General features: G+C 41.8%; 1 protein-coding gene across 2 annotated transcripts in view; it reads left to right on the forward strand.

Annotated features, from left to right (window-relative positions):
• The window catches only part of myo1ea (myosin IEa), a 59,331-nt gene that overhangs the window by 6,873 nt on the left and 32,668 nt on the right, over window positions 1–19,790 (forward strand). For both annotated transcript variants that reach the window (XM_066701293.1, XM_066701294.1), the window contains exons 2-4: window positions 15,275–15,415; window positions 16,974–17,063; window positions 17,678–17,772. In XM_066701293.1, coding sequence (XP_066557390.1) covers window positions 15,275–15,415; window positions 16,974–17,063; window positions 17,678–17,772 — 326 coding nt within the window. The remainder of the gene's footprint in view (window positions 1–15,274; window positions 15,416–16,973; window positions 17,064–17,677; window positions 17,773–19,790) is intronic.

Consider the following 19,790-nt stretch of genomic DNA (forward strand, 5'->3'; position numbering starts at 1 on the left):
GTCCTTGCGACTGTCTGGAGTATCAGACAGTAGCATCAGTCATAGCCTTGCTTTCTGCCAGATGCTGAATAGTAGGTCAGTATGACAGCATATGGTTTATATTACCAACTCCTATTGGGAGGTGGATGCTTAGTAACATCCCCTATGTGCAGAAGTCTGCAGTTCATTTCGTACATATGCTACACCAGGACTTTGAAGGATTTTTCACATTGCAAATGGATAGAGAGATGAACCTCTGCTGGCTAGAGAACTCATTAAGTCCGGCACAATTATATAACTTTACTATTATTTTGAGCAGTGAATTGATTGTACATGACAGGGTCTTTACGGCAGGATTTGCTCTGATATAGATATTAACCAAATAATGACCCACTACAGAACTCTTGGTCTTGCAGATTTATGCTATGCAAGTTAAAAAAAAAAAAAAAAAAAATTAGATCAAGATAACGGCTTGCACTCTTTCGTAACTCAATTCTCCAGCTGTTTATGTAATTTTTTCAGGAATATTTAACGTGTGTTTGGGAATGCTGACTAAATTGTTAACCCGATATACACTCACCTAAAGGATTATTAGGAACACCATACTAATACTGTGTTTGACCCCCTTTCGCCTTCAGAACTGCCTTAATTCTACGTGGCATTGATTCAACAAGGTGCTGAAAGCATTCTTTAGAAATGTTGGCCCATATTGATAGGATAGCATCTTGCAGTTGATGGAGATTTGTGGGATGCACATCCAGGGCACGAAGCTCCCGTTCCACCACATCCCAAAGATGCTCTATTGGGTTGAGATCTGGTGACTGTGGGGGCCAGTTTAGTACAGTGAACTCATTGTCATGTTCAAGAAACCAATTTGACATGATTCGACCTTTGTGACATGGTGCATTATCCTGCTGGAAGTAGCCATCAGAGGATGGGTACATGGTGGTCATAAAGGGATGGACATGGTCAGAAACAATGCTCAGGTAGGCCGTGGCATTTAAACGATGCCCAATTGGCACTAAGGGGCCTAAAGTGTGCCAAGAAAACATCCCCCACACCATTACACCACCACCACCAGCCTGCACAGTGGTAACAAGGCATGATGGATCCATGTTCTCATTCTGTTTACGCCAAATTCTGACTCTACCATCTGAATGTCTCAACAGAAATCGAGACTCATCAGACCAGGCAACATTTTTCCAGTCTTCAACTGTCCAATTTTGGTGAGCTTGTGCAAATTGTAGCCTCTTTTCCTATTTGTAGTGGAGATGAGTGGTACCCGGTGGGGTCTTCTGCTGTTGTAGCCCATCCGCCTCAAGGTTGTACGTGTTGTGGCTTCACAAATGCTTTGCTGCATACCTCGGTTGTAACGAGTGGTTATTTCAGTCAAAGTTGCTCTTCTTGAATCAGTCGGCCCATTCTCCTCTGACCTCTAGCATCAACAAGGCATTTTCGCCCACAGGACTGCCGCATACTGGATGTTTTTCCCTTTTCACACCATTCTTTGTAAACCCTAGAAATGGTTGTGCGTGAAAATCCCAGTAACTGAGCAGATTGTGAAATACTCAGACCGGCCCGTCTGGCACCAACAACCATGCCACGCTCAAAATTGCTTAAATCACCTTTCTTTCCCATTCAGACATTCAGTTTGGAGTTCAGGAGATTGTCTTGATCAGGACCACACCCCTAAGTGCATTGAAGCAACTGCCATGTGATTGGTTGGTTAGATAATTGCATTAATGAGAAATTGAATAGGTGTTCCTAATAATCCTTTAGGTGAGTGTATGTTGCTTGTGATATGTATACAGCAGTTTCTTTGTCTCTGAAACAAAAGTGAAATAAATAAATGCATACATTCATATTTATATATGTAAAAAGCTCTCAAATGTGGTCATTTTTTTCATTAGAATAATAAATCTTGCCCTTTGTGTCACTGCACCCTTTAAAGTTCACTCCTATATGTGCTTGGCCTCTGCAGTCCCTACATGAGATGAAGGTCTCTTTTGTGCCCCTGCTGGCTGCTCGCTCGGGGCCTGGTCCTCTGTGCCTGTTCCTGCTGTATACTGAATTAGACATTCTCCTGCACTGACCTCACCCACAGCTCGTGAAGATGGCCCATTGTCCCTGCCTGACTAATGGTCAGAGGATTTTCCTACTTGCGCCTGGTCAGCTGAAGCTTGCCGGATGACTGCTTCCACAGAAATAGCATTTCAGACTTACTATAACACTGAATATATCTTTCACAGGCGAGATCTTGAGATCCATGCCAGTTGGAGATATCCTGCTGAAACCCAGCACTCTCCATCGGACTGTGAGACGTCTAGCTTGTTACTCACATTTAACTGTAACCAGTCTGGGTCAGTGGTCTCGGGGGGGAAATGCAGGGTACAGCAGGTTATGCACAGTATGCATCCTTTCTGCTCGCTCCAGAATAACACCTGGAGGAGAGGCTATGATGCATCATCCAACCACTCTTTATATTGTAAAACCAAGTTACTGGCCCAGGCTCACTCTCACCTCCCTGCAGTTCAGGATGATTGCTTTAGAGTTGTTTTGATTATTATTTTGAATCTTTGGACCAATACCCCCTTGCACAACAATGGCCCCCAACATGTCAGTTTAATGTTAGTTTATCTGCTCTGTTTACATGTATTACAAACATATAGGCAGTTTGTTTGTTAGATCTACACGCCCACATCAACATTTGCATGCATGTGGAATTCTTTTCATACAGAAAGTGGTGTCACATGTGTTAATATTTGAATATCTGAATGTAATGTGGATACAATTGAAATAAAAGCAGTGGCCATATATATCACCCATTCTTTATCTGGGCAGTGAAATTCTGAATCTGTTTCCAGTATGGTCAGAAACACTTTATTTCATTTATTTCCCAAGTGCAACAAAATAACCATTTATTTTTTGGAATTAATGCACTTTTTTTTTTCTCCATGATTTCTGACCCCGACTCCACCTTGTATCTGAAGTTGGGGGCTAATCTACACCAGCTATATCACTGTAGGACAAAACCAAAAAGTTCTGGTTATAACAGAACAGACCACTTTCCGTTCCTGTAACACGATGAGTCTACGAGGGCGGGGCCTTTGGGAACACTGGGCCGGAGTGTGCCAGGTTGGAGTCGAGCCCAGCACAGCCCCAGTCCAGTGTAGAAAACTTGCATGAGGGCCGTGTTCCCCAACCTGCTGAAAACTAGAGCTGGTTTGGAAGTGTGCTTTTTCTTTTTTTTCCCTTCACATGGAGGCCCCATATAATTCACAGCACAAGCTGGTTCTGTGTACAAATGTATTTTATTAAAAGAGTGAAGGAGAGTAGGAAAGGGCCAACTCTTTGATCATGCACCTACATTTCATGAGAGCAGAGTTTGGAGGAGGGCTGAGGGGTTGGGGGGTTAACCATTTTTCTAACACAGGCTATGTAGGCCACATTGTACTTTTAGTTGTTTTCAGTTCTGTTTGATTGTTTGTATTAATATTGTAATATTTTTTGTAACCACTCTGAAATGAAGATTTCACAGGGGCCTCAGCTACTAGGTTTCTTCTTTTAGAGAGACAAAAACAAAAATACAGCCTAACAGGAGGGTGCTGTATGCATATGTTACTTTCACAGGTTTATTTTGCCATGTGGGCCAAGGGTACTCAATAAAACCTCCATACGCCATGAATATTGGATGAGCTTCTAATGGATGCTGTTACAAGAGGAAGACCATTAGTTCCTCTCTTTCAAAATTAAAACAATAAAAGGGGGAACTGAACTTCCTCCTGCAGTCTTGTATTCTGAATTAGACACAACATCCTCCATGCCACATTGCTCCATCGTGTCCCTGAACCTGATGCAGATGCCCCCGGTTCTATTTTTTTTATATCTGGGAGACGAGCATGCTGGGAGTTCCCTGGATACTCCCCCTCTCCCCCATTAAAAAGCTGCCTACTTCTGGATCGCAGGCTCTCCTCCCACTCTGCAGAGCTGTGGCAGCGAAATAGACAATCTGAGCTCCTTGAAGAGCATCTAAGGTGCCATTACTCATTCTAGGCCCAGGCTTGGATGATAAGAGCCAAGTCTGAAAAAGTTGGCCAACCAAAGTCGCCAAAAAGGTGGACTGGACCAATCCCAGTACAAAGACATGAAAGAAAAATGTCATTGTTAAGATCTTGCTGATGGAAGTTTTCTTTTACAATCTGTGTTCTGCAATGCGAATAGATTTTATTATTATTATTATGTGATAAGTTTGCCTTAGCACATGTTTTTGAAATGGTGCTTGTGGAATATAAATAAATAAATAATAAATTATCCCCCCCCACTGCCGCCACCACCACCCATTAACTTCTGCTTTTCTTTCTCTTCTCTCTGTCTCATTCTCTAATTTAAAATCCATACACCACGGCAGTGTCTCAAATTTCCATGAAAGCCCACGCACAAAATAAACTGCAGCAGCACTAAAGTAATCTTTTTCATCACCGTTCAAATGCGTTTTCAATCTGAAACAACAGTCCACACGGTGACTGGGGAAGTAGGCAGCCAGTATCATAGTCTCTTCTTACTAACTGTAGACTTCTCATAATTGCAAGGGTATAGCAAATGCACTGTGGAGTCTAAGTCAGACATACAGAGTATACATTGAATATGACATAAAAAAACTAGAAAACATGCATGCCTAATAAGATGTCCCAGAAATATATTCTTTTAGCCCAAATCCTGGTCAGACGTTGATATTTGCAATGAAATTCATATTGGCGTATATCTTTATGTATACACTCCAAGCTGTTTAAACTCCACATCTGTCTATCCAGGTGTGTCCAAAATAAGGTAACTGGCATGGAATATATTGAGCAACTAGGTTTAGGCTACATATGAGAACCCAAAGTGTGTAAAACCCGCAGGAGCCTCACAGCCTGCTGTGAAATGGGAGGCGTTACTGTGCAGCCCTGGGTTACTTGTCTCCAGGCGAGTTCTGATTAGGAAAGGCTATAAACAGGCTGACCGAGAGAACCTAATTTACAATGAGAAATGCAAGCTGCCAAGGGGACATGGGACATGTTTAACCCCCCCCCCCCCCCCCCCCCGGCTTCTCCAATCACTCTGTGATCAGAACCCATCCTTGAATTATCACTGCTGATGAAGGAAGTTACAGGAGGTTTGGCGAGGCTGGCTGCAGTGAACCCTGTTTCACGGCACAATCAATGGCAACGTCTTTAATTGGGGCCCAAGAAAATAAGGTAGTCTTCAACCTGCTTCTATGAGTACTGTACGTGTGAGGATTTTGTGTCTTGACTATTTTCCTTACCAGCTATAGATGCTTCATAAAGCTGCTATGTTGAAGCCCTTTGCATGAAGAAGCTGTTAAAATGAGTTTGCGCAGCATCTGTTATTGATTTTTGCTATTTGGATATTATTTTTACACATCAATGGTGATAATTGGCTGCTGTTTTGGAGATTGTCAGACCCCCTTCAAGAGACGCAACAGGACAAAATGCTTTATGTTTTCCTTCACTTGGCTTGTGCTTCCCATGTTTGGGAGTGTCTTTGTCTTTGTCTTTGTCTTTGGGGAAAGTGGTGCTCATTTGAGGTTGGGCAGTCATTCTGATCATTTCATTTCTTGCATTCATCTGGACCAACACAGTTAGTAATTGGCAGGGGAAGTAGACAGTGCAATCTCATTACATAGCACAGTCAAAACAATAGGCAAGCAGGGATGATCTAACTTACTATGTAGGATGGTAGTTTAATTTCAAAGATCATTTTCTCAATGAAGGCAAGACTGAGGACCTTAAGCCCAGATTCTCAAGTACATAACATGACTCAGTATCAAATCTGTATTTTCCAGGATATTTTGTAGACCAAACAACACAAAACAAAACAAAACAAAACAAAAATGCTCTCCCTCTTCCTACATACAAAAAATTATCCCCCTAAAATGCAGAGTTTGCAGGTTTGCATTTACAGTGTTAAAATTACAAGAAGATAGTATTTTATTGATGTCCCAGAACAAAGAGACAGAGACAGCTGGAATCAATTTAGGTAGCTCTTCACAGTCTTTTTGAAACTAGAAGAAAAGAATATCTTTAAAATAGAAAACATACCCTAAAATACGTTTTCCTTCGTTTTTTCATTTTTAAGTTTAGTTTTTTTATTTCTGTGTGCAGCTTGCTCTTTGGTTTTAACTCTTTTGTCCCATGTACTGCTCCACACTATTGGTGAGCTCTGTACTGTTTTGTACATCCTCTACAACATTTGGGTATTTAACCCTCCCCACATCTTAGGTTACCACTTTCCCAAATGTGAAGCACCTCAAAGGATGAGCCTTCTCTGAGCCCCAGGATGCCTGTCTGGTAGCAATTTTGAATAATTCTGATAAGGGGTCTTCAGACAGAAAACAAAACTTAAAAAATAAATAAAACTAACATTCTACAGTTACAGAGGTCTGAGTCCTGGTTGTTTCATTCATCTACCAGCACTGACTGACTGTTATACCTTGCAGGGTGTCGCAATCTTGCATTTTGACATGTTCATGAAAAAGTCACAGACAAAACCAATATATACGATGAACAACTTTTAAAATCTTGTTGACGAAGAATCTTTTTTTTTTTCAGCACTTTCCTTTCCTTGTGAATGTGACCATAGGAAATTAAAAACAGCAGAACTTATTGCAGTGTGGAATGAAGCAGATATATTCTTCGTTAGAAACATTTGTAAATGAAACATCTGTGTTTTGGAGTATTTGTTGCAGCATTATAAACAGGAAATGTTGAACTCTGGCAGAAAGCATTAGAACGGAGTTGCAGAAATGTAACTCGAGACTTTGGGATCCTTGTCTATTGGACTGAATTATTAGAAATGTGACCTGCAGATGAACATCTGCCTTGAGACTTTTTTTTTTTTTTTTAATCCAAATGCACGTTGGGTCTTCCTGTGAGGTCACACTACGAAACACCTGCGCATCACATCTAGGATGGTCTTGGGTTGACTATTACATACAGCCGCCAGAAAATTTGGACTCCATATGTGTCAAACGTGTTTGCAAACTGCAGCCCTGCCTTTTGTTAGGTTGAAGAGACTGCTCAGAGAAGACCTGGCTGTGGATTTGAAGGAATATCTGCTGACTTAGTCTTTGAGGGGGGGAAATGTACTGGCTGAAGATGCACAGAAAGCCTGTCTTGAGAAAACTGTTTTATGCTGACTATAGATTTACTAAGATGTATGTTTTAGCTTAACATCTTCCTCCTGTTAGTAAAGCTGAGTCAGTAACTAAGTAACCTTCTGAAAACTGGATGTGTTCCAAGATTATTTTGATGAGACTAGTGGGGGACAAAACTTTTTGCAAAACAAAATGTTCTTGAACACAGACAATGAAAACCTGTTTAGAGGTGAACAGATATGAGTTTTCTAACCAACAATAATGGTAAAAAAAAAAAGTGTGTCGCTTATCATCAGTGAGGGAGGTATTTTGTCACAAAGTAAAATAATAACCTGTCCCATTACTATACTGAACAACAGGCAGGACCACAACCCTAGCCACTGTCCAATATGTACCCTCAGGCAGTGCTAGGTAACCCTGTAGAAGCAGAGCACTCAATTCCAATGGAAGTCCAATTGCTGGGAAGTGTAACCCCAACCCAGACCTGGTGTCTGATCCCTGAATAAGACTCAATAACATTACAGAGGATAAGCGTGAGTTAATTTTACATTTCCAACACCTGTATATGAAACTACAGGAGGAGCTTATGACACAGAAGACATCCACATTGCCATTCAAAAAGGCCATTTAGACTTCTCTTCTGACTGGATCCTTCTCCTGGATTTCATTTCCTTGTCAGCAGCGACCTCATGCCAGTTTTCTGAGGGTTAACCGGAGAGAACTTGCTGAACTTGGCCACATGCCCAGGCTGATTTCCTGTGTTTCATTAGTGGGAGACTGACCGACAGCACTGCAATGTAGTTTGTTAGGAGGTCGGGCAGCACCATGGATTCCTGTAGACACTGCTACCTTATGACTTGTCATAGCCACTAACCAGGCTGTGGTGCAGGACTGTGGGGAATGGTTGAGCCAGGAAGGGTTCACAGTACAGACAGAGGGGCTGTATTATAGTTGCCCAACCATGTCGTTGAAGCACACATTCTAGGAATGCTCTTATTTGTATGCTTTCTTGTATGTATAAAACCCATGAGGGCAAACATCCTCCTTTTTAATCCATAGAGTAATATTAGCAGTACAGGAAAACAATTGCAAGACAGAGGCCCAGACTTAGTTCAATCGACCCCCAGGACCTGCAAGGCTGTAATCAAACTTCCAGTGTAGCTTCTGCCTGGATGCTTCCAGTATGCGTAATTCCTCAGTTACTGTGATGTATTTGATGAGGGTGCCTGCTTTGTACACACAGTAATTTTTGTTGAACTTGCCTACAGCATGTGCTTGTGTCCAGTAGTCAGGAAAGACAAATATGAATTGACATAGATGTAGGTTTATGTAAGGTCTGTTACAAGTAAGACTTGCTGATAATTGCAGATAGCTTCGGTGCTTGAGAAGCTGCAACTGTTTGACTGATGACTGACTGACGCCCATACAAGTGTCCACAGTTAGAGGAAGCTGCTGAATTACTGACAGCTGCCTGTGTTCTCCAGGTTTCGCTCTGCGAGGCTATAACAAGTACAGTACGCAAAACCTCTCCATTTCCATGTGAATAGGCTAATTTATGACTACTAATTACAGGGCTAGCCCTTCAACTGGCCAGTGAATGTGTTTTCTTTAATACAATAAAGCACATTCCTGTAATCCCAGCTTGAATTTGTACAACAGTTTGTCCAGAAAAAAAAAAAAAAACCCGCCTCGCTGGCCTTAACGCTGCTCGTGCTTGCGTCCTTCCACACTCCTCTCTCACTGAAAGGTATTAATGCCCCCACACAAATAACAACACTGTGTGCAATTCCTCACAGCACAGAAAACCCACCTTTTCAGGATATTGTTTCTCGTTTTGTACCCTAACTGTAGCCTGCATTGCACACACCCCTCCCTCTGAACACAGTGCAGCACTAGAGAACTACATGAACCCCATATATCCTACCTTTCAAATGTAAACCCACCTCAGCTCAGTCCTGGTCTGTCAAACCTGCCTCTATTGGGATGTGCTGTGGAATTGTCTTTAATAAATAAATACTTATCTACATACATAAGTCAATACATAAATAAACAAATAAATACATAAATTATATATATATATGACTAGATATTGCCAAGAAGTTGAGCAATCCACAAAGTGAAGCAAATCCTTCTGGTTGGTTATTTTTGCAATATGACTCCCACTGACTCATGTGAGTAGTTTCCTAAATGCTTGCCTGCAGTGAGCAGACCAGTGCAATACAGGCTCCGGGCCTCAATGCTTATCTCTTTTTGACATGAAGTAAAACACACTGCCCGTTGTGGGAAGTCTGAAATCCTTTATTTATTGAATGGCCAATTAGTTCAGACCACAGACCTGACAGATTGCAGGCTGTAACCTCATCAGCTGCCTGTATAGTCTTCATTGCCCAGCTATTTAATGGCAATTGACTTTCCCTTCAAGCAAAATCTCATTAAAATGGTGCACAATTACAATACTGAAAAAGCTCGAGATTTTCAAAAGTAGCTTGTGGCTATACTCCCTACACTTCCACCCTGAAATGTCAGAAATCTTGATGTATCCTAAAGGTGTTTGTGTTTTAACTTAAGCAGTTTCTTCATTCTAAGCCTTAAGAAATTGCAGTAAGTTTTATATTTTATAGGGTAACTTTGCAAAGGTAGCACTCAAGTAAACCAGATTGAATGTTAATGAGTATTCCGTTTAAGTGTGCTAAAGGTTTTTTTCCCCCAACTATATGGTTTAGTGGTTTGTTCTATTTTAAGTAATCAAGTAATGTAAGTGAATCTACTTTAGCAATTGATTTAATTGCATTGTCTGTGTTAAAAGAATCAGGCTAATTGATGTGCCTGGTAACCCATCCTATTCCTGTCTCAAATAGTCCTGATACAGCATCCTCACCCACTTTCCTGGAAAACACCACTGCTGCAGGGGAACACAGACAAGAGCTGATTTCTAATTTTTCTAATTCTAATTTCTTATGATTGAATTTAAAGAAAACGTGCATCAGGAGGACTGGGGCAAGAAAGCCATGTCTGTTTATAGACACTTGTACTCAAAATAAACTATCCTGATTGGTTGTTATGCTGTAGTTTAGCTTCTTTGTTCTCGTGTAGTTAACTGTGTTGCGGGGCACGCTGGCCATTTCCTGACTCAAAGACCACACAAGAGAATTCATTTATAGGATTCTGCAGAAACCAAAAAAGACCAGTTTTTGGTTTTCTTCTGAAAGGCTTCCACATGGACAAGACAACTAGTTATCAATATGGGAAGAGGTATCTATGATACGAATGAGGAATAATAAAGCAAAAAATAAATACTATAGTTAATATTTTGGTCCTTATTTTGGTTTTGCCTTCCTTTCCTTAGTAAGTTAAGTATATAATCTGTAGTCCACAGGTGCCAATGGAGTAAACACAAATGGTTACTGTCAAGAGCGGGGCTGAAGGGGAGAAATATTGAATATTCCTAGTTTAACACCGGAGTAAAACAACCCTTGATGTTTAGAGAAATTCTAATTGTGCGACAAAAAGAACGATAGAACGAAATGGCAACTGGTGCAGCTCGGGGGAATTGCTTCAGAGTCAGCCTTGTTTTGCATGTCTTCTAAACAACGCAAGAGCCTGTTCCTGTGAAGAGAACTCGGTTGTTGTGGCAATGCCTAGCGATGCTGAGGGACACGATGTGGCGACCTTGGCCCAAGAGGTTTATCTTTGGAACAGATTCACTAACTGGAATCTTCTGCCAGAGGGAGGGGAAAGCATGCTACTATATAGTTCAACAAGGTGAAAGGTGGAATCAATACAGCAGCTATTTTGCATTGACTAAAGAAATAGGGATGAAACAGTCATCTTTGTAAACAGTAAGAATAAATTCTATATAAGCATTTCAATATCAGTGATATTTCAAATATGGTCAAAACATGTAAAATACAAATCTGGATTTTTTTCTTCCCTTGCATTCAAAGATAATTTGCATGGTATCAGTTCCTGCCAGAATCAAGCACAACGTGTAATTCAAATTCAGAGCCTTGAAACCCTGGATTAATAGTGAAAGTACTTCTATGAATCTCAGACTTCTGGAAATGATTGACAGGCTTATTTTACAAGATCAATCTCATTAGTCTGTATGTGACAATGCACAGAGTACTGTTCTCTTATTCTTTCATCCAGACAATGTCTTCTCCCACAGCTTTTGCACTTCAGATTGATTTTTAACCTGATAACATTAAAAAAGATTGTTTTTAAACCGATTTGAAAATGGTAAGAAAACAAAATCTAGGCCTCGGTAGCCTATCAACAGTGAGGATTTAAAGCGGTTTGAATTCTCTACCTCTACTAAAGATTCCATAGAAACCAGCACAGTTTCAACTAACATTCAACTACAAAAAAACTAAAACAACTAAATGATGGCATATGCATTTCAAAATGCTATTTACACTACCTCTGTTAATTCGTTATAAAGTAATGCTGATCCTCTCCCTCTTCTTGCGATGCAGTGTGATTCTTGACCACACTGTAATCTAGATACACTACTATTTAAAAACATACACACTATGATGATTGTAACCTACATACACTACTGCTACTATTCACCTACATACTATCTGATTGTAACTCACATTTTAATACTGCATTCATTGTCAGTAGCCCAGGGTAGGACTGTCTGCAGCCTCCTTTACTGATATTTATATTTTTCTGGATTAAAAGATGAACTCCTTATAAAGTAAAATACAAGGGTTTTATTCTCCAGGAGAACAACAAGATGCCCCACTCTTAAATGTCCTCCTCATGTCAGAGTGGGTCCAATTTTTTATCCACTGTCCTCCCCAGGGGGGGCTACTGACTTCTATCCTGGCTTAGCCACTGCTAACTGCATGGTGGCTTGGTCAGACACTGTCAAGTCCCTGAAATGGTGTTCTTGGGTGCAGTGAGGCCTGAGTCCTGCCCATTCTCTGTCTGGAAGTCTTGCACTATAGGTGTCTTTGACAGTGGACCTGGCAGCAGCTTATTGAGGCAGCTCTGCGGGTGAGGCTGCCAGCACTGACACCCTCCTCTCCCTGCGGCCGTCTTGCCCGCCTGAGCGCAGCTCCTGACACGGACCTGCAGGAGTCTATATCACGGGCCGCCCATCTAATGAATATCCCAGCTTCCTGCAGGTGTGTCCCTGTGTCCAGACGCACTGCAGGTCAGTCTTTGTTTCAGGTGTCATAGTCTCCTGGCGTCACGAAAGGCTGGAATGATCAGCTGATTGGTGATTTAATTCTCTCCATATTTTTTATTTTATGAATTTATTTAAGTTTTTAGTGTATTTATTTACTAGCTCTTTTACAATTTATCAGTAGTCAGATGTGGCTCCAAATCGCTGAGTCAGGGTTAGAAGTACACTTTGTCAGTAATGAAAAGCAGGTGGGGAGATCTGTTTACAATATCCCCACTCATCCCATCCCAAAACAAAGCAACTTCACAGACTGGGAAAAAAGGTCAAGGACATAATGGAATAAGGGTTGCCACGGGAAACATTAATACTGTGTTCTGGAAGGGTCAAGGGTCATGCCCAATTTAGGGCCTTCTGACCCCTGAGAGTCCAGGTCAGAGGAGCAGGATGCAACAGCAGGAAGACTGCTCTCGAGGGGACAGATGCATGTGGGTTCAAACTTAGGGCCGGTGCATAAGATTTCACTGGACGGGTGTGTTGCTAAAGAGCGTCTCCTGAAAGAACCTTCCTAAGCTTTCAGAAATCTTCAGTTATTTTTTTTTTTTTTATCTGTCTCTGGTAACCCTATCCTCCTGCTTTTATGCAGCTCCAGATTCAGGGTACTGACTGATACATTCCTTAATGCATTCCTATGGCTGTGGTTGGAACACAGATGCATATTACTGTAACTTGCAAGTGTTTCCACGTGCATTAATGTAGCCCCAGGATTAAATTACAGCCAGCGCAAGGGGCTGTGTCCAAAGGGGAATCTCAAGGTGCATCAAGAGTGCAGCACCAGAGAAGAGCTCATTCCCACTCCCTGTCGCCAGCTGCAGAGTGGCCAGCATACAGCAGTGACTGTCTGGCGTGTGAAGCGCAACATATGGAGCTTCAGCTCTCCCGCTGTGCAGTTTCAGTGAGCTCTCGCTGATTGGTCCCAGCCTCCGTTTGTTAATAACAACCAGGAGTCTAGCGCCTGTTGTCAGCCAAACCACAACTGTGTTGGCCAGAACATTAAACAGCAGAGGGATGGAGTCCTGCCTTCATCATTTATTGTTTGGTTATATAATATTAATTTGTGAGTTGATTAGTGCTTTCACCCAAATACATAAACAAATTAAAAAACAAACAAACAAATAAATAAGCCCTTTCAGTATAAATGTACAGTACGTTTCCCACATGCATATGAACACACTCAAAGCTGCCCACACTCATGAAGCCTGCCCACCTTGTTGGGCCACCCATGGGGTCTATGCGTTTACTTTGCCTGCTCGGTGATGAGGGGAATTATGTTTATCTGGCTGCAACTCTTTGACGATTGAAACTTTAGAGATTTATTTTTTCCACAGAAGGGCTACAGAAAGGAGCTCCAAATAGTACAGTATGTGAACAAAAAATTTAGTGAGAGCGAGAGAGAGAGAGAGGAGGGAAAAAAGTGCCGCCTGTTAGACTGAATCAGAAACCCAGCCATTTCCTGTGCCCTAGGCCTGGCTGTTTGCTTTCCATATATGGTAATGGAATTTGCATGAGCAAATGATGGCCTATGGATTTGGGCTGGTGCTGAAATTCCTGAGATGCTGATGGATTCAATATTGGAAATGGTCTGTTACCAAACTGGAAAAGACCAGGAAATGAACCCTTGTATTTTTGGCGCAATCCTGAAATCTCCCTATATGCACTTGCTTCATGGGTGAATGCTGAACCTTTAAATAAATAAATAAATAAATAAAATATGTTTTGCTTGTGTACAGATTTATTTATGTATTTATTTATTTATTTATTTAATCGTGTTAAGAGAACTACTAACTATATAGTAATTAATAGACCAGGAAAGCTTCTTGGTCAGCATTCATCAGTGCAGTATGCAGTCCCCAGTGGATATGTCATTTTCACCATTCGGTTAACCAGAATGGTCACATCCTACAATTAAAGCCTTGTTGGAGTGTTACAGGTATAGCTGTATCCCTAAACATATCCTATAAAAAAAAACAAGAAACCATATACACTCAATTATGCGGTCAATTATGTTATATTAATTCATAGTTTAATGTTCTATTGTTCTATTATTATTATTATTATTATCATGGATGAACCATAACCCAAATTAATTCATTTAAAAATGAGCTACTTTCCCCCACCCCATAGCTTCATGTGATAGATTAGTAAACGTCATCATTGGGGAGCTGCCTAATATAGTCTATTTAAGTCATTGCTATAAATGGCATGTGACCCTTTGTTTAACTGCACCCCCACAACCTCAGTTCCTTTAGGGTATTAACACAACTCCAGATTTAATTTATTTTTTATTTTATAATGTATGTATAAATAAATAATATGGCTCCATCAGACTCCAGGGAGTTGGCAGTGAAAAATTCATGTTCTGCTTTGACTAATACTTTAGAACAACATCTGGGCCTGCTACAGTTCAGCACCCTGGAGAAATGCTGCTCACAGCATTTACAGGACTGATATAGTAGGCCAGATGACCGTGACTCACAGCTGATGATAATGACTTCAGCTATTGAATGGGAAAAGAAAAAGAAACATACTTCCAAAGAACAAAAAACAAACCAACAACAAAAATAGAAAACGTACTGGTTTGTAGAACTAGAGAGGAGGTTTCTCTGCCTGGCTCGACCACTGGCTCGCTGAGAGAATTGCTGAACCTGTTTGTACTCCAGCCTCCAAAGGAGAGGTCCAAGGTGCCGTTGACCAGAAACTCTGCACCCACAGCCTTAGCAGCATAGCCCATCCCCCACCCTCCATCCCCAGTCCCTGCAGTCTCTGAAAATGACTCCTACATGACTAATGAGTTATTTTAGACTGTACCCCATTAACAAGAGTAATACAGCGGGAAAGTCCACTGCACGGATCGTGTGTCATTGCAGTGGTGTAGCTGGTGGGCATTTCTTTTGTTGTTTCTGTTTTTTTGTTGTCTATTGAAGACTTCTCTTTTGTCACGACAGGGGAGCAAAGGCCACCGGTACCACTGGCAGAGTCACAATGTCAAGCAGAGTGGAGTGGACGACATGGTCCTGCTGAGCAAGATCAATGAGGATGCTATCGTGGAGAACTTGAAGAAACGCTACATGGACGACTGGATCTTCGTATCCTTTTTCTTTTTTTTTTTCACCCCCCCACAGGTTCACTGCTTGTATGTGTATGTGTGTCTATATTCTAAAGTGTATATCCTGGTTTGCAGGATTTGTTAGTTATTCCAGTCTTATAAGATTATTTATGAATTGATTTAATAATCATGAAGACCATTCATCAGGGAAGGATAGTTACTTATGAGGCATATCAGGATCTGCTCATTGTGAGAACTAAATGGTGATGCTTGATTTAAAAGGCCTTCTGTTGGGATTCTGTTGAGCATCCTATTGTAAAGAGCGAAAAGCCTAGTTAAGTCAACTACTGGAGAGAAGACAACTCACAGCAGCTCCTGTTAAACACAATTAACTGTAGCTCGCCTGTTTGGTTTGTCAACAGAGCAGCAGTCAGAGCTGGCACGTCGAAGCAACATTCTCAAAAAATCGCAATCGCTTCAGCTGTGCTCTGTGTGCGCAGCGTCCCATTACAGCACAAACCCAGACCATCGTGCAGACTTACACTGTCATTTTAATTTAGAAAGACTGTATGAATCTGTCACTTCATAAATCTAATTCTACATGCGAATCTGTGGACCTGGAAGTTAAATGTGCTACAGTGTCTGTCTGGAAACGGTTGAGGCTGCATTGCAGAATTACATAAAATGAGATCTTGACTTCGCACTTGCTTAGCTCACTCTGATGCTGATGCTCACTCAAAGTAGTAAAAGGTCATTTAATGTTCACAGATTCAGGAAAACATATCACGGAAAGGAGAAAGCCAAGGGTTAAAAGAAGTCTTGGTGAAGTATGACGAAGCTTAGCTGCATCGCGCTCGCTTAAACTCTGAATCAATTCCCTAATTGTTGCAAAAACATGACAGTGTGGCACACAGTACCACTTCATCTGGGGATTACTACAGCAGGCCTCTGAATACAGCCTTTATTTGTCAATAGCGGACTGGAATACTCGATGCAGACACAGCGGCTACTGTCGGCAGGAGTGCAAGCTGTGTCTTTAAGTGGCTTTTGACCCCATCAAAAACCACTCCATGCCGTCCCTCAGGAGTCACTGGGCTGATCTCATTTCCTTATTAGCAAGAGTTAGATCATTTTGCAATGGTGCAGCTTTTTCACACTCTAAAAATATATTTTAAACCCCTGATGGGGTGAGAGACACTTTACAAGGATCAGCGGTTGCAACTATTGCATTACTTTGATGTCTGATCTTTATTTAATTTTTATTTATTTTTAATGGAAAATTCAAGCTCTGTTTTTATTAAATGATGTAGTCAAGTGGTGTGCAGCCTGTCTTACACAGTCTTAAAAATCTGCTAATTAGTCACATGTGATGAGTATATTTATCTGAGTATATTAAGCTAAGTAAGGGGATGTGGGGATGCAGGTTAGCACATACAGTTTTAAAACCACTCCGAATGTCAATAAACCATCCTACCTGAAGGAACTGCACGCGGTTACGCCTAGATGTTTAAAAAGACAACAACTCTGTAACCAATGGGAACTGAAAAGGTGCACAGCATTTATCTCTGCAGGGAACGAACCTTAACTCGGCTGCACAGACATACATTGGGCCTGTTCTCATCTCGGTTAACCCGTTCAAACAGATGCCTTACTTTGGAGACAAAGAAGTGGAAATGTACCAGGGAGCGGTGAGTACATGACAGAAATATTTGAGAGGGTGGTTCTGCCCAGTCCTGAGGGGTAGGAGACAGGAGGAGGTTCAGGATAGAAAGTCTGCTCAAACAAAAACTCTCCCGCCTAGCTGTGTCCTTTCATGGTTTCATTTTTTTTCTAGCTGTTTCTTTATGCTGCTGCGATGGCAGAGAGCCCCCGCGCTGAGCACACTGTTTGCAGCAGGACTTTAGTTGCGTAGAATAAGATGGTGACTCCAGAGGGTGTTGTGACTCCTCTCTCTGCGGGCACAAACATAAACTGCCCAGACCTGCACTGCTGCATTTAAAGTGGCTGCTGCTGTGATGTCAGTGCAGCCTGCCTATTGGAGTTGGGAGGCTAACAAAACAAGGCCACCTAAGCCCCCAACACTTCCCATCCCCAAAAACCTCAGCCTCTGTAGACCTGAAATGTGCTTCAAGTGCATCATGATGAAAGTCTGGCACGTAAACAAATACATAACTGGTAACACAAAATAGTTCCAAAACCTCCATTATAGTGATACATAATTTCAGACTTGTGACATGCTGCCAAACTTGGGATGACTCTGTTGTCTGTCTGTCTGTCTCTCTCTCTCTATCCATCTTTTCAGGCGCAGTATGAGAACCCTCCACACATCTATGCCCTAGCTGACAACATGTACAGGAACATGATGATCGATCGAGAAAATCAGTGCGTCATCATCAGGTAATTGGTTTTCTCCCTGCAGTGTGGCCATTCATTGTCCGGATGTTTGCAATAGAGGAAGGAGATGCTATGTACAGCACTGGTATGTGTGTGTGTGGGCAGGGATGGTATTGTGCAGGAGGAGAATGTGCAGATTAGAGATTGTTGCACAGAAACATCTCACAGCATACAGGTGGCAATGGTTTCAGAAACCTGTAAAAACCAGTGTAGATAACAGGCTATCTAGCCAGTTAAACTGGTTTGTTGTACATACTGGTAAACATCCAAAGGTACTTCATAGCTGGTGTTTTGTAGTCTATTTTGTAAATACTGAATGGTGGTGGACCAACCAGTTGCTGAGAGTGTTTCATTTGCATTTCATGGCATATTTAAGCAGTGCTGACAGAACACATGGTCAGCACCAGTGGTCCACAGTGCCCTCTCCGTATCTGCCTTGTGAGCCCATGTGACCTGATGGCTCAGACAGCGGTAATTCTCTTGCAGAGTGTGTTGTGTGTTAGGAAGCTTTGCTCTGGGAGCTGCAAGAGTCTGTCTGCATGGTGTATGTGTGTGTCTCTCTCTTTGCAACAACTTGTTTGGCCTGTGGTGTGATCCAGCAGTGGCTCTGCCAGGCAGAACTATGAACTCTACTGCTTTGACAGTTGGCAGTAATTTGCGTGAGGCCAGGTACACTGTCGTTAAAAGCCACAGGCCCTGGATCTGGGGAATGTTACTGTGTATATTGTTTCACGCTTCTGCGCTGTAGCTGAAGACCACCCATCGGGGGATAATGTCTACCTTGGAGGCCACAGGGGAGGGACGTAAGCTGTGCTGTTGTTTTGTCTCCAGATATAATTGAAAGCACTGGGAAACAGGGGTGGGGCTTTGTCAGGATTGGGAACTGTCAGATGAGGGTATATGTTTGTTAAGGGTTTTGGAGGGCACAGCTTTGATAATTGGCATCTCATGGTTTGAGGCTTTATTTGGTAGGAGTCGGGGGCAGTTGCGGCCTGGTGGCAAGTGCTTACCTCATGGTGATTTGGTCCTGTTTCAGCAGTTTCCCTTGTTGTTGCAGAGTGAGTAGCTGCCAGTACAGTATCCCACATAAAAAGAAGTGGAACGGTAATAGCAATGAACCAGATTAGCAAACAAAACTGAGCATGCAGCCGAACAAGCATGTGGTCAGCAGCACAGAGAAACATTTCTAAAAGTGTAATACTCTGCAAAATTCGCTATTGGAGGCAGTTAGTGGAGTGTTGACCGTGCTTTTTTCCCTCGCCACTCCACTCCCCATTGCTTCATTGTGATTGCTCAGGCCTGGAGTTTCCCTGGCTTTCCGTGCCAGGGATAGATGTATAAGCATTCTCATACCCTGTTGTGTTGTTGAATCCCACATACTCTATCCTGTTTCCTGTCACTGGAAGGTATACAAGGTCTAGTTTACAAACTGATGACATCGAGATGCATTCCTCCCAGCTTGGAAAACGATGTTTGAAATACATTATCAATGCAATCTTGACTGCTTCCAAAACTCAGGAAGAACACATTCTGACCAGCATGGCAGCTGATCCATGGAATGTTTTGTACCTCGATACAGAAGACTTCTCATAGGTAGCACTGCACCAGGCTGCCAATGTAAGATTTTGTTTTTCATGTCAAGAGAAGAAAGTAAATGTCTTGCTCCAAGCCAGTGCAGTGCTGTTGAGTTTGGAGAAGGGTGGCGTCTGTGTTCCCAGTTGCACACAGAACTGAACCCTGAGCTGCCAACATGGGCTGCCTTAGGTTGCCAGGGTTTGCCTTCTGATTCTGAATTATTTCCCACACTCCTAATCTTGGCAGTATCTAATGATATACCACAAACGTCTGTTTAACACTTTATAATAGTATTTCTTTTTTTAATATACAAGTATACATTTTTTTTTTTTTAAATAACAAAATGTAAAAGCTATACTTGTCTATTAAAGGTAGTCTGGGAAGACCACAAAAGCATTTTATTTATATATATATATATATATATATTAATACTAAACAAACTAAAC

This window comes from Amia ocellicauda, chromosome 4, assembly GCF_036373705.1.
Source record: "Amia ocellicauda isolate fAmiCal2 chromosome 4, fAmiCal2.hap1, whole genome shotgun sequence".
NCBI lineage: Eukaryota > Metazoa > Chordata > Actinopteri > Amiiformes > Amiidae > Amia > Amia ocellicauda.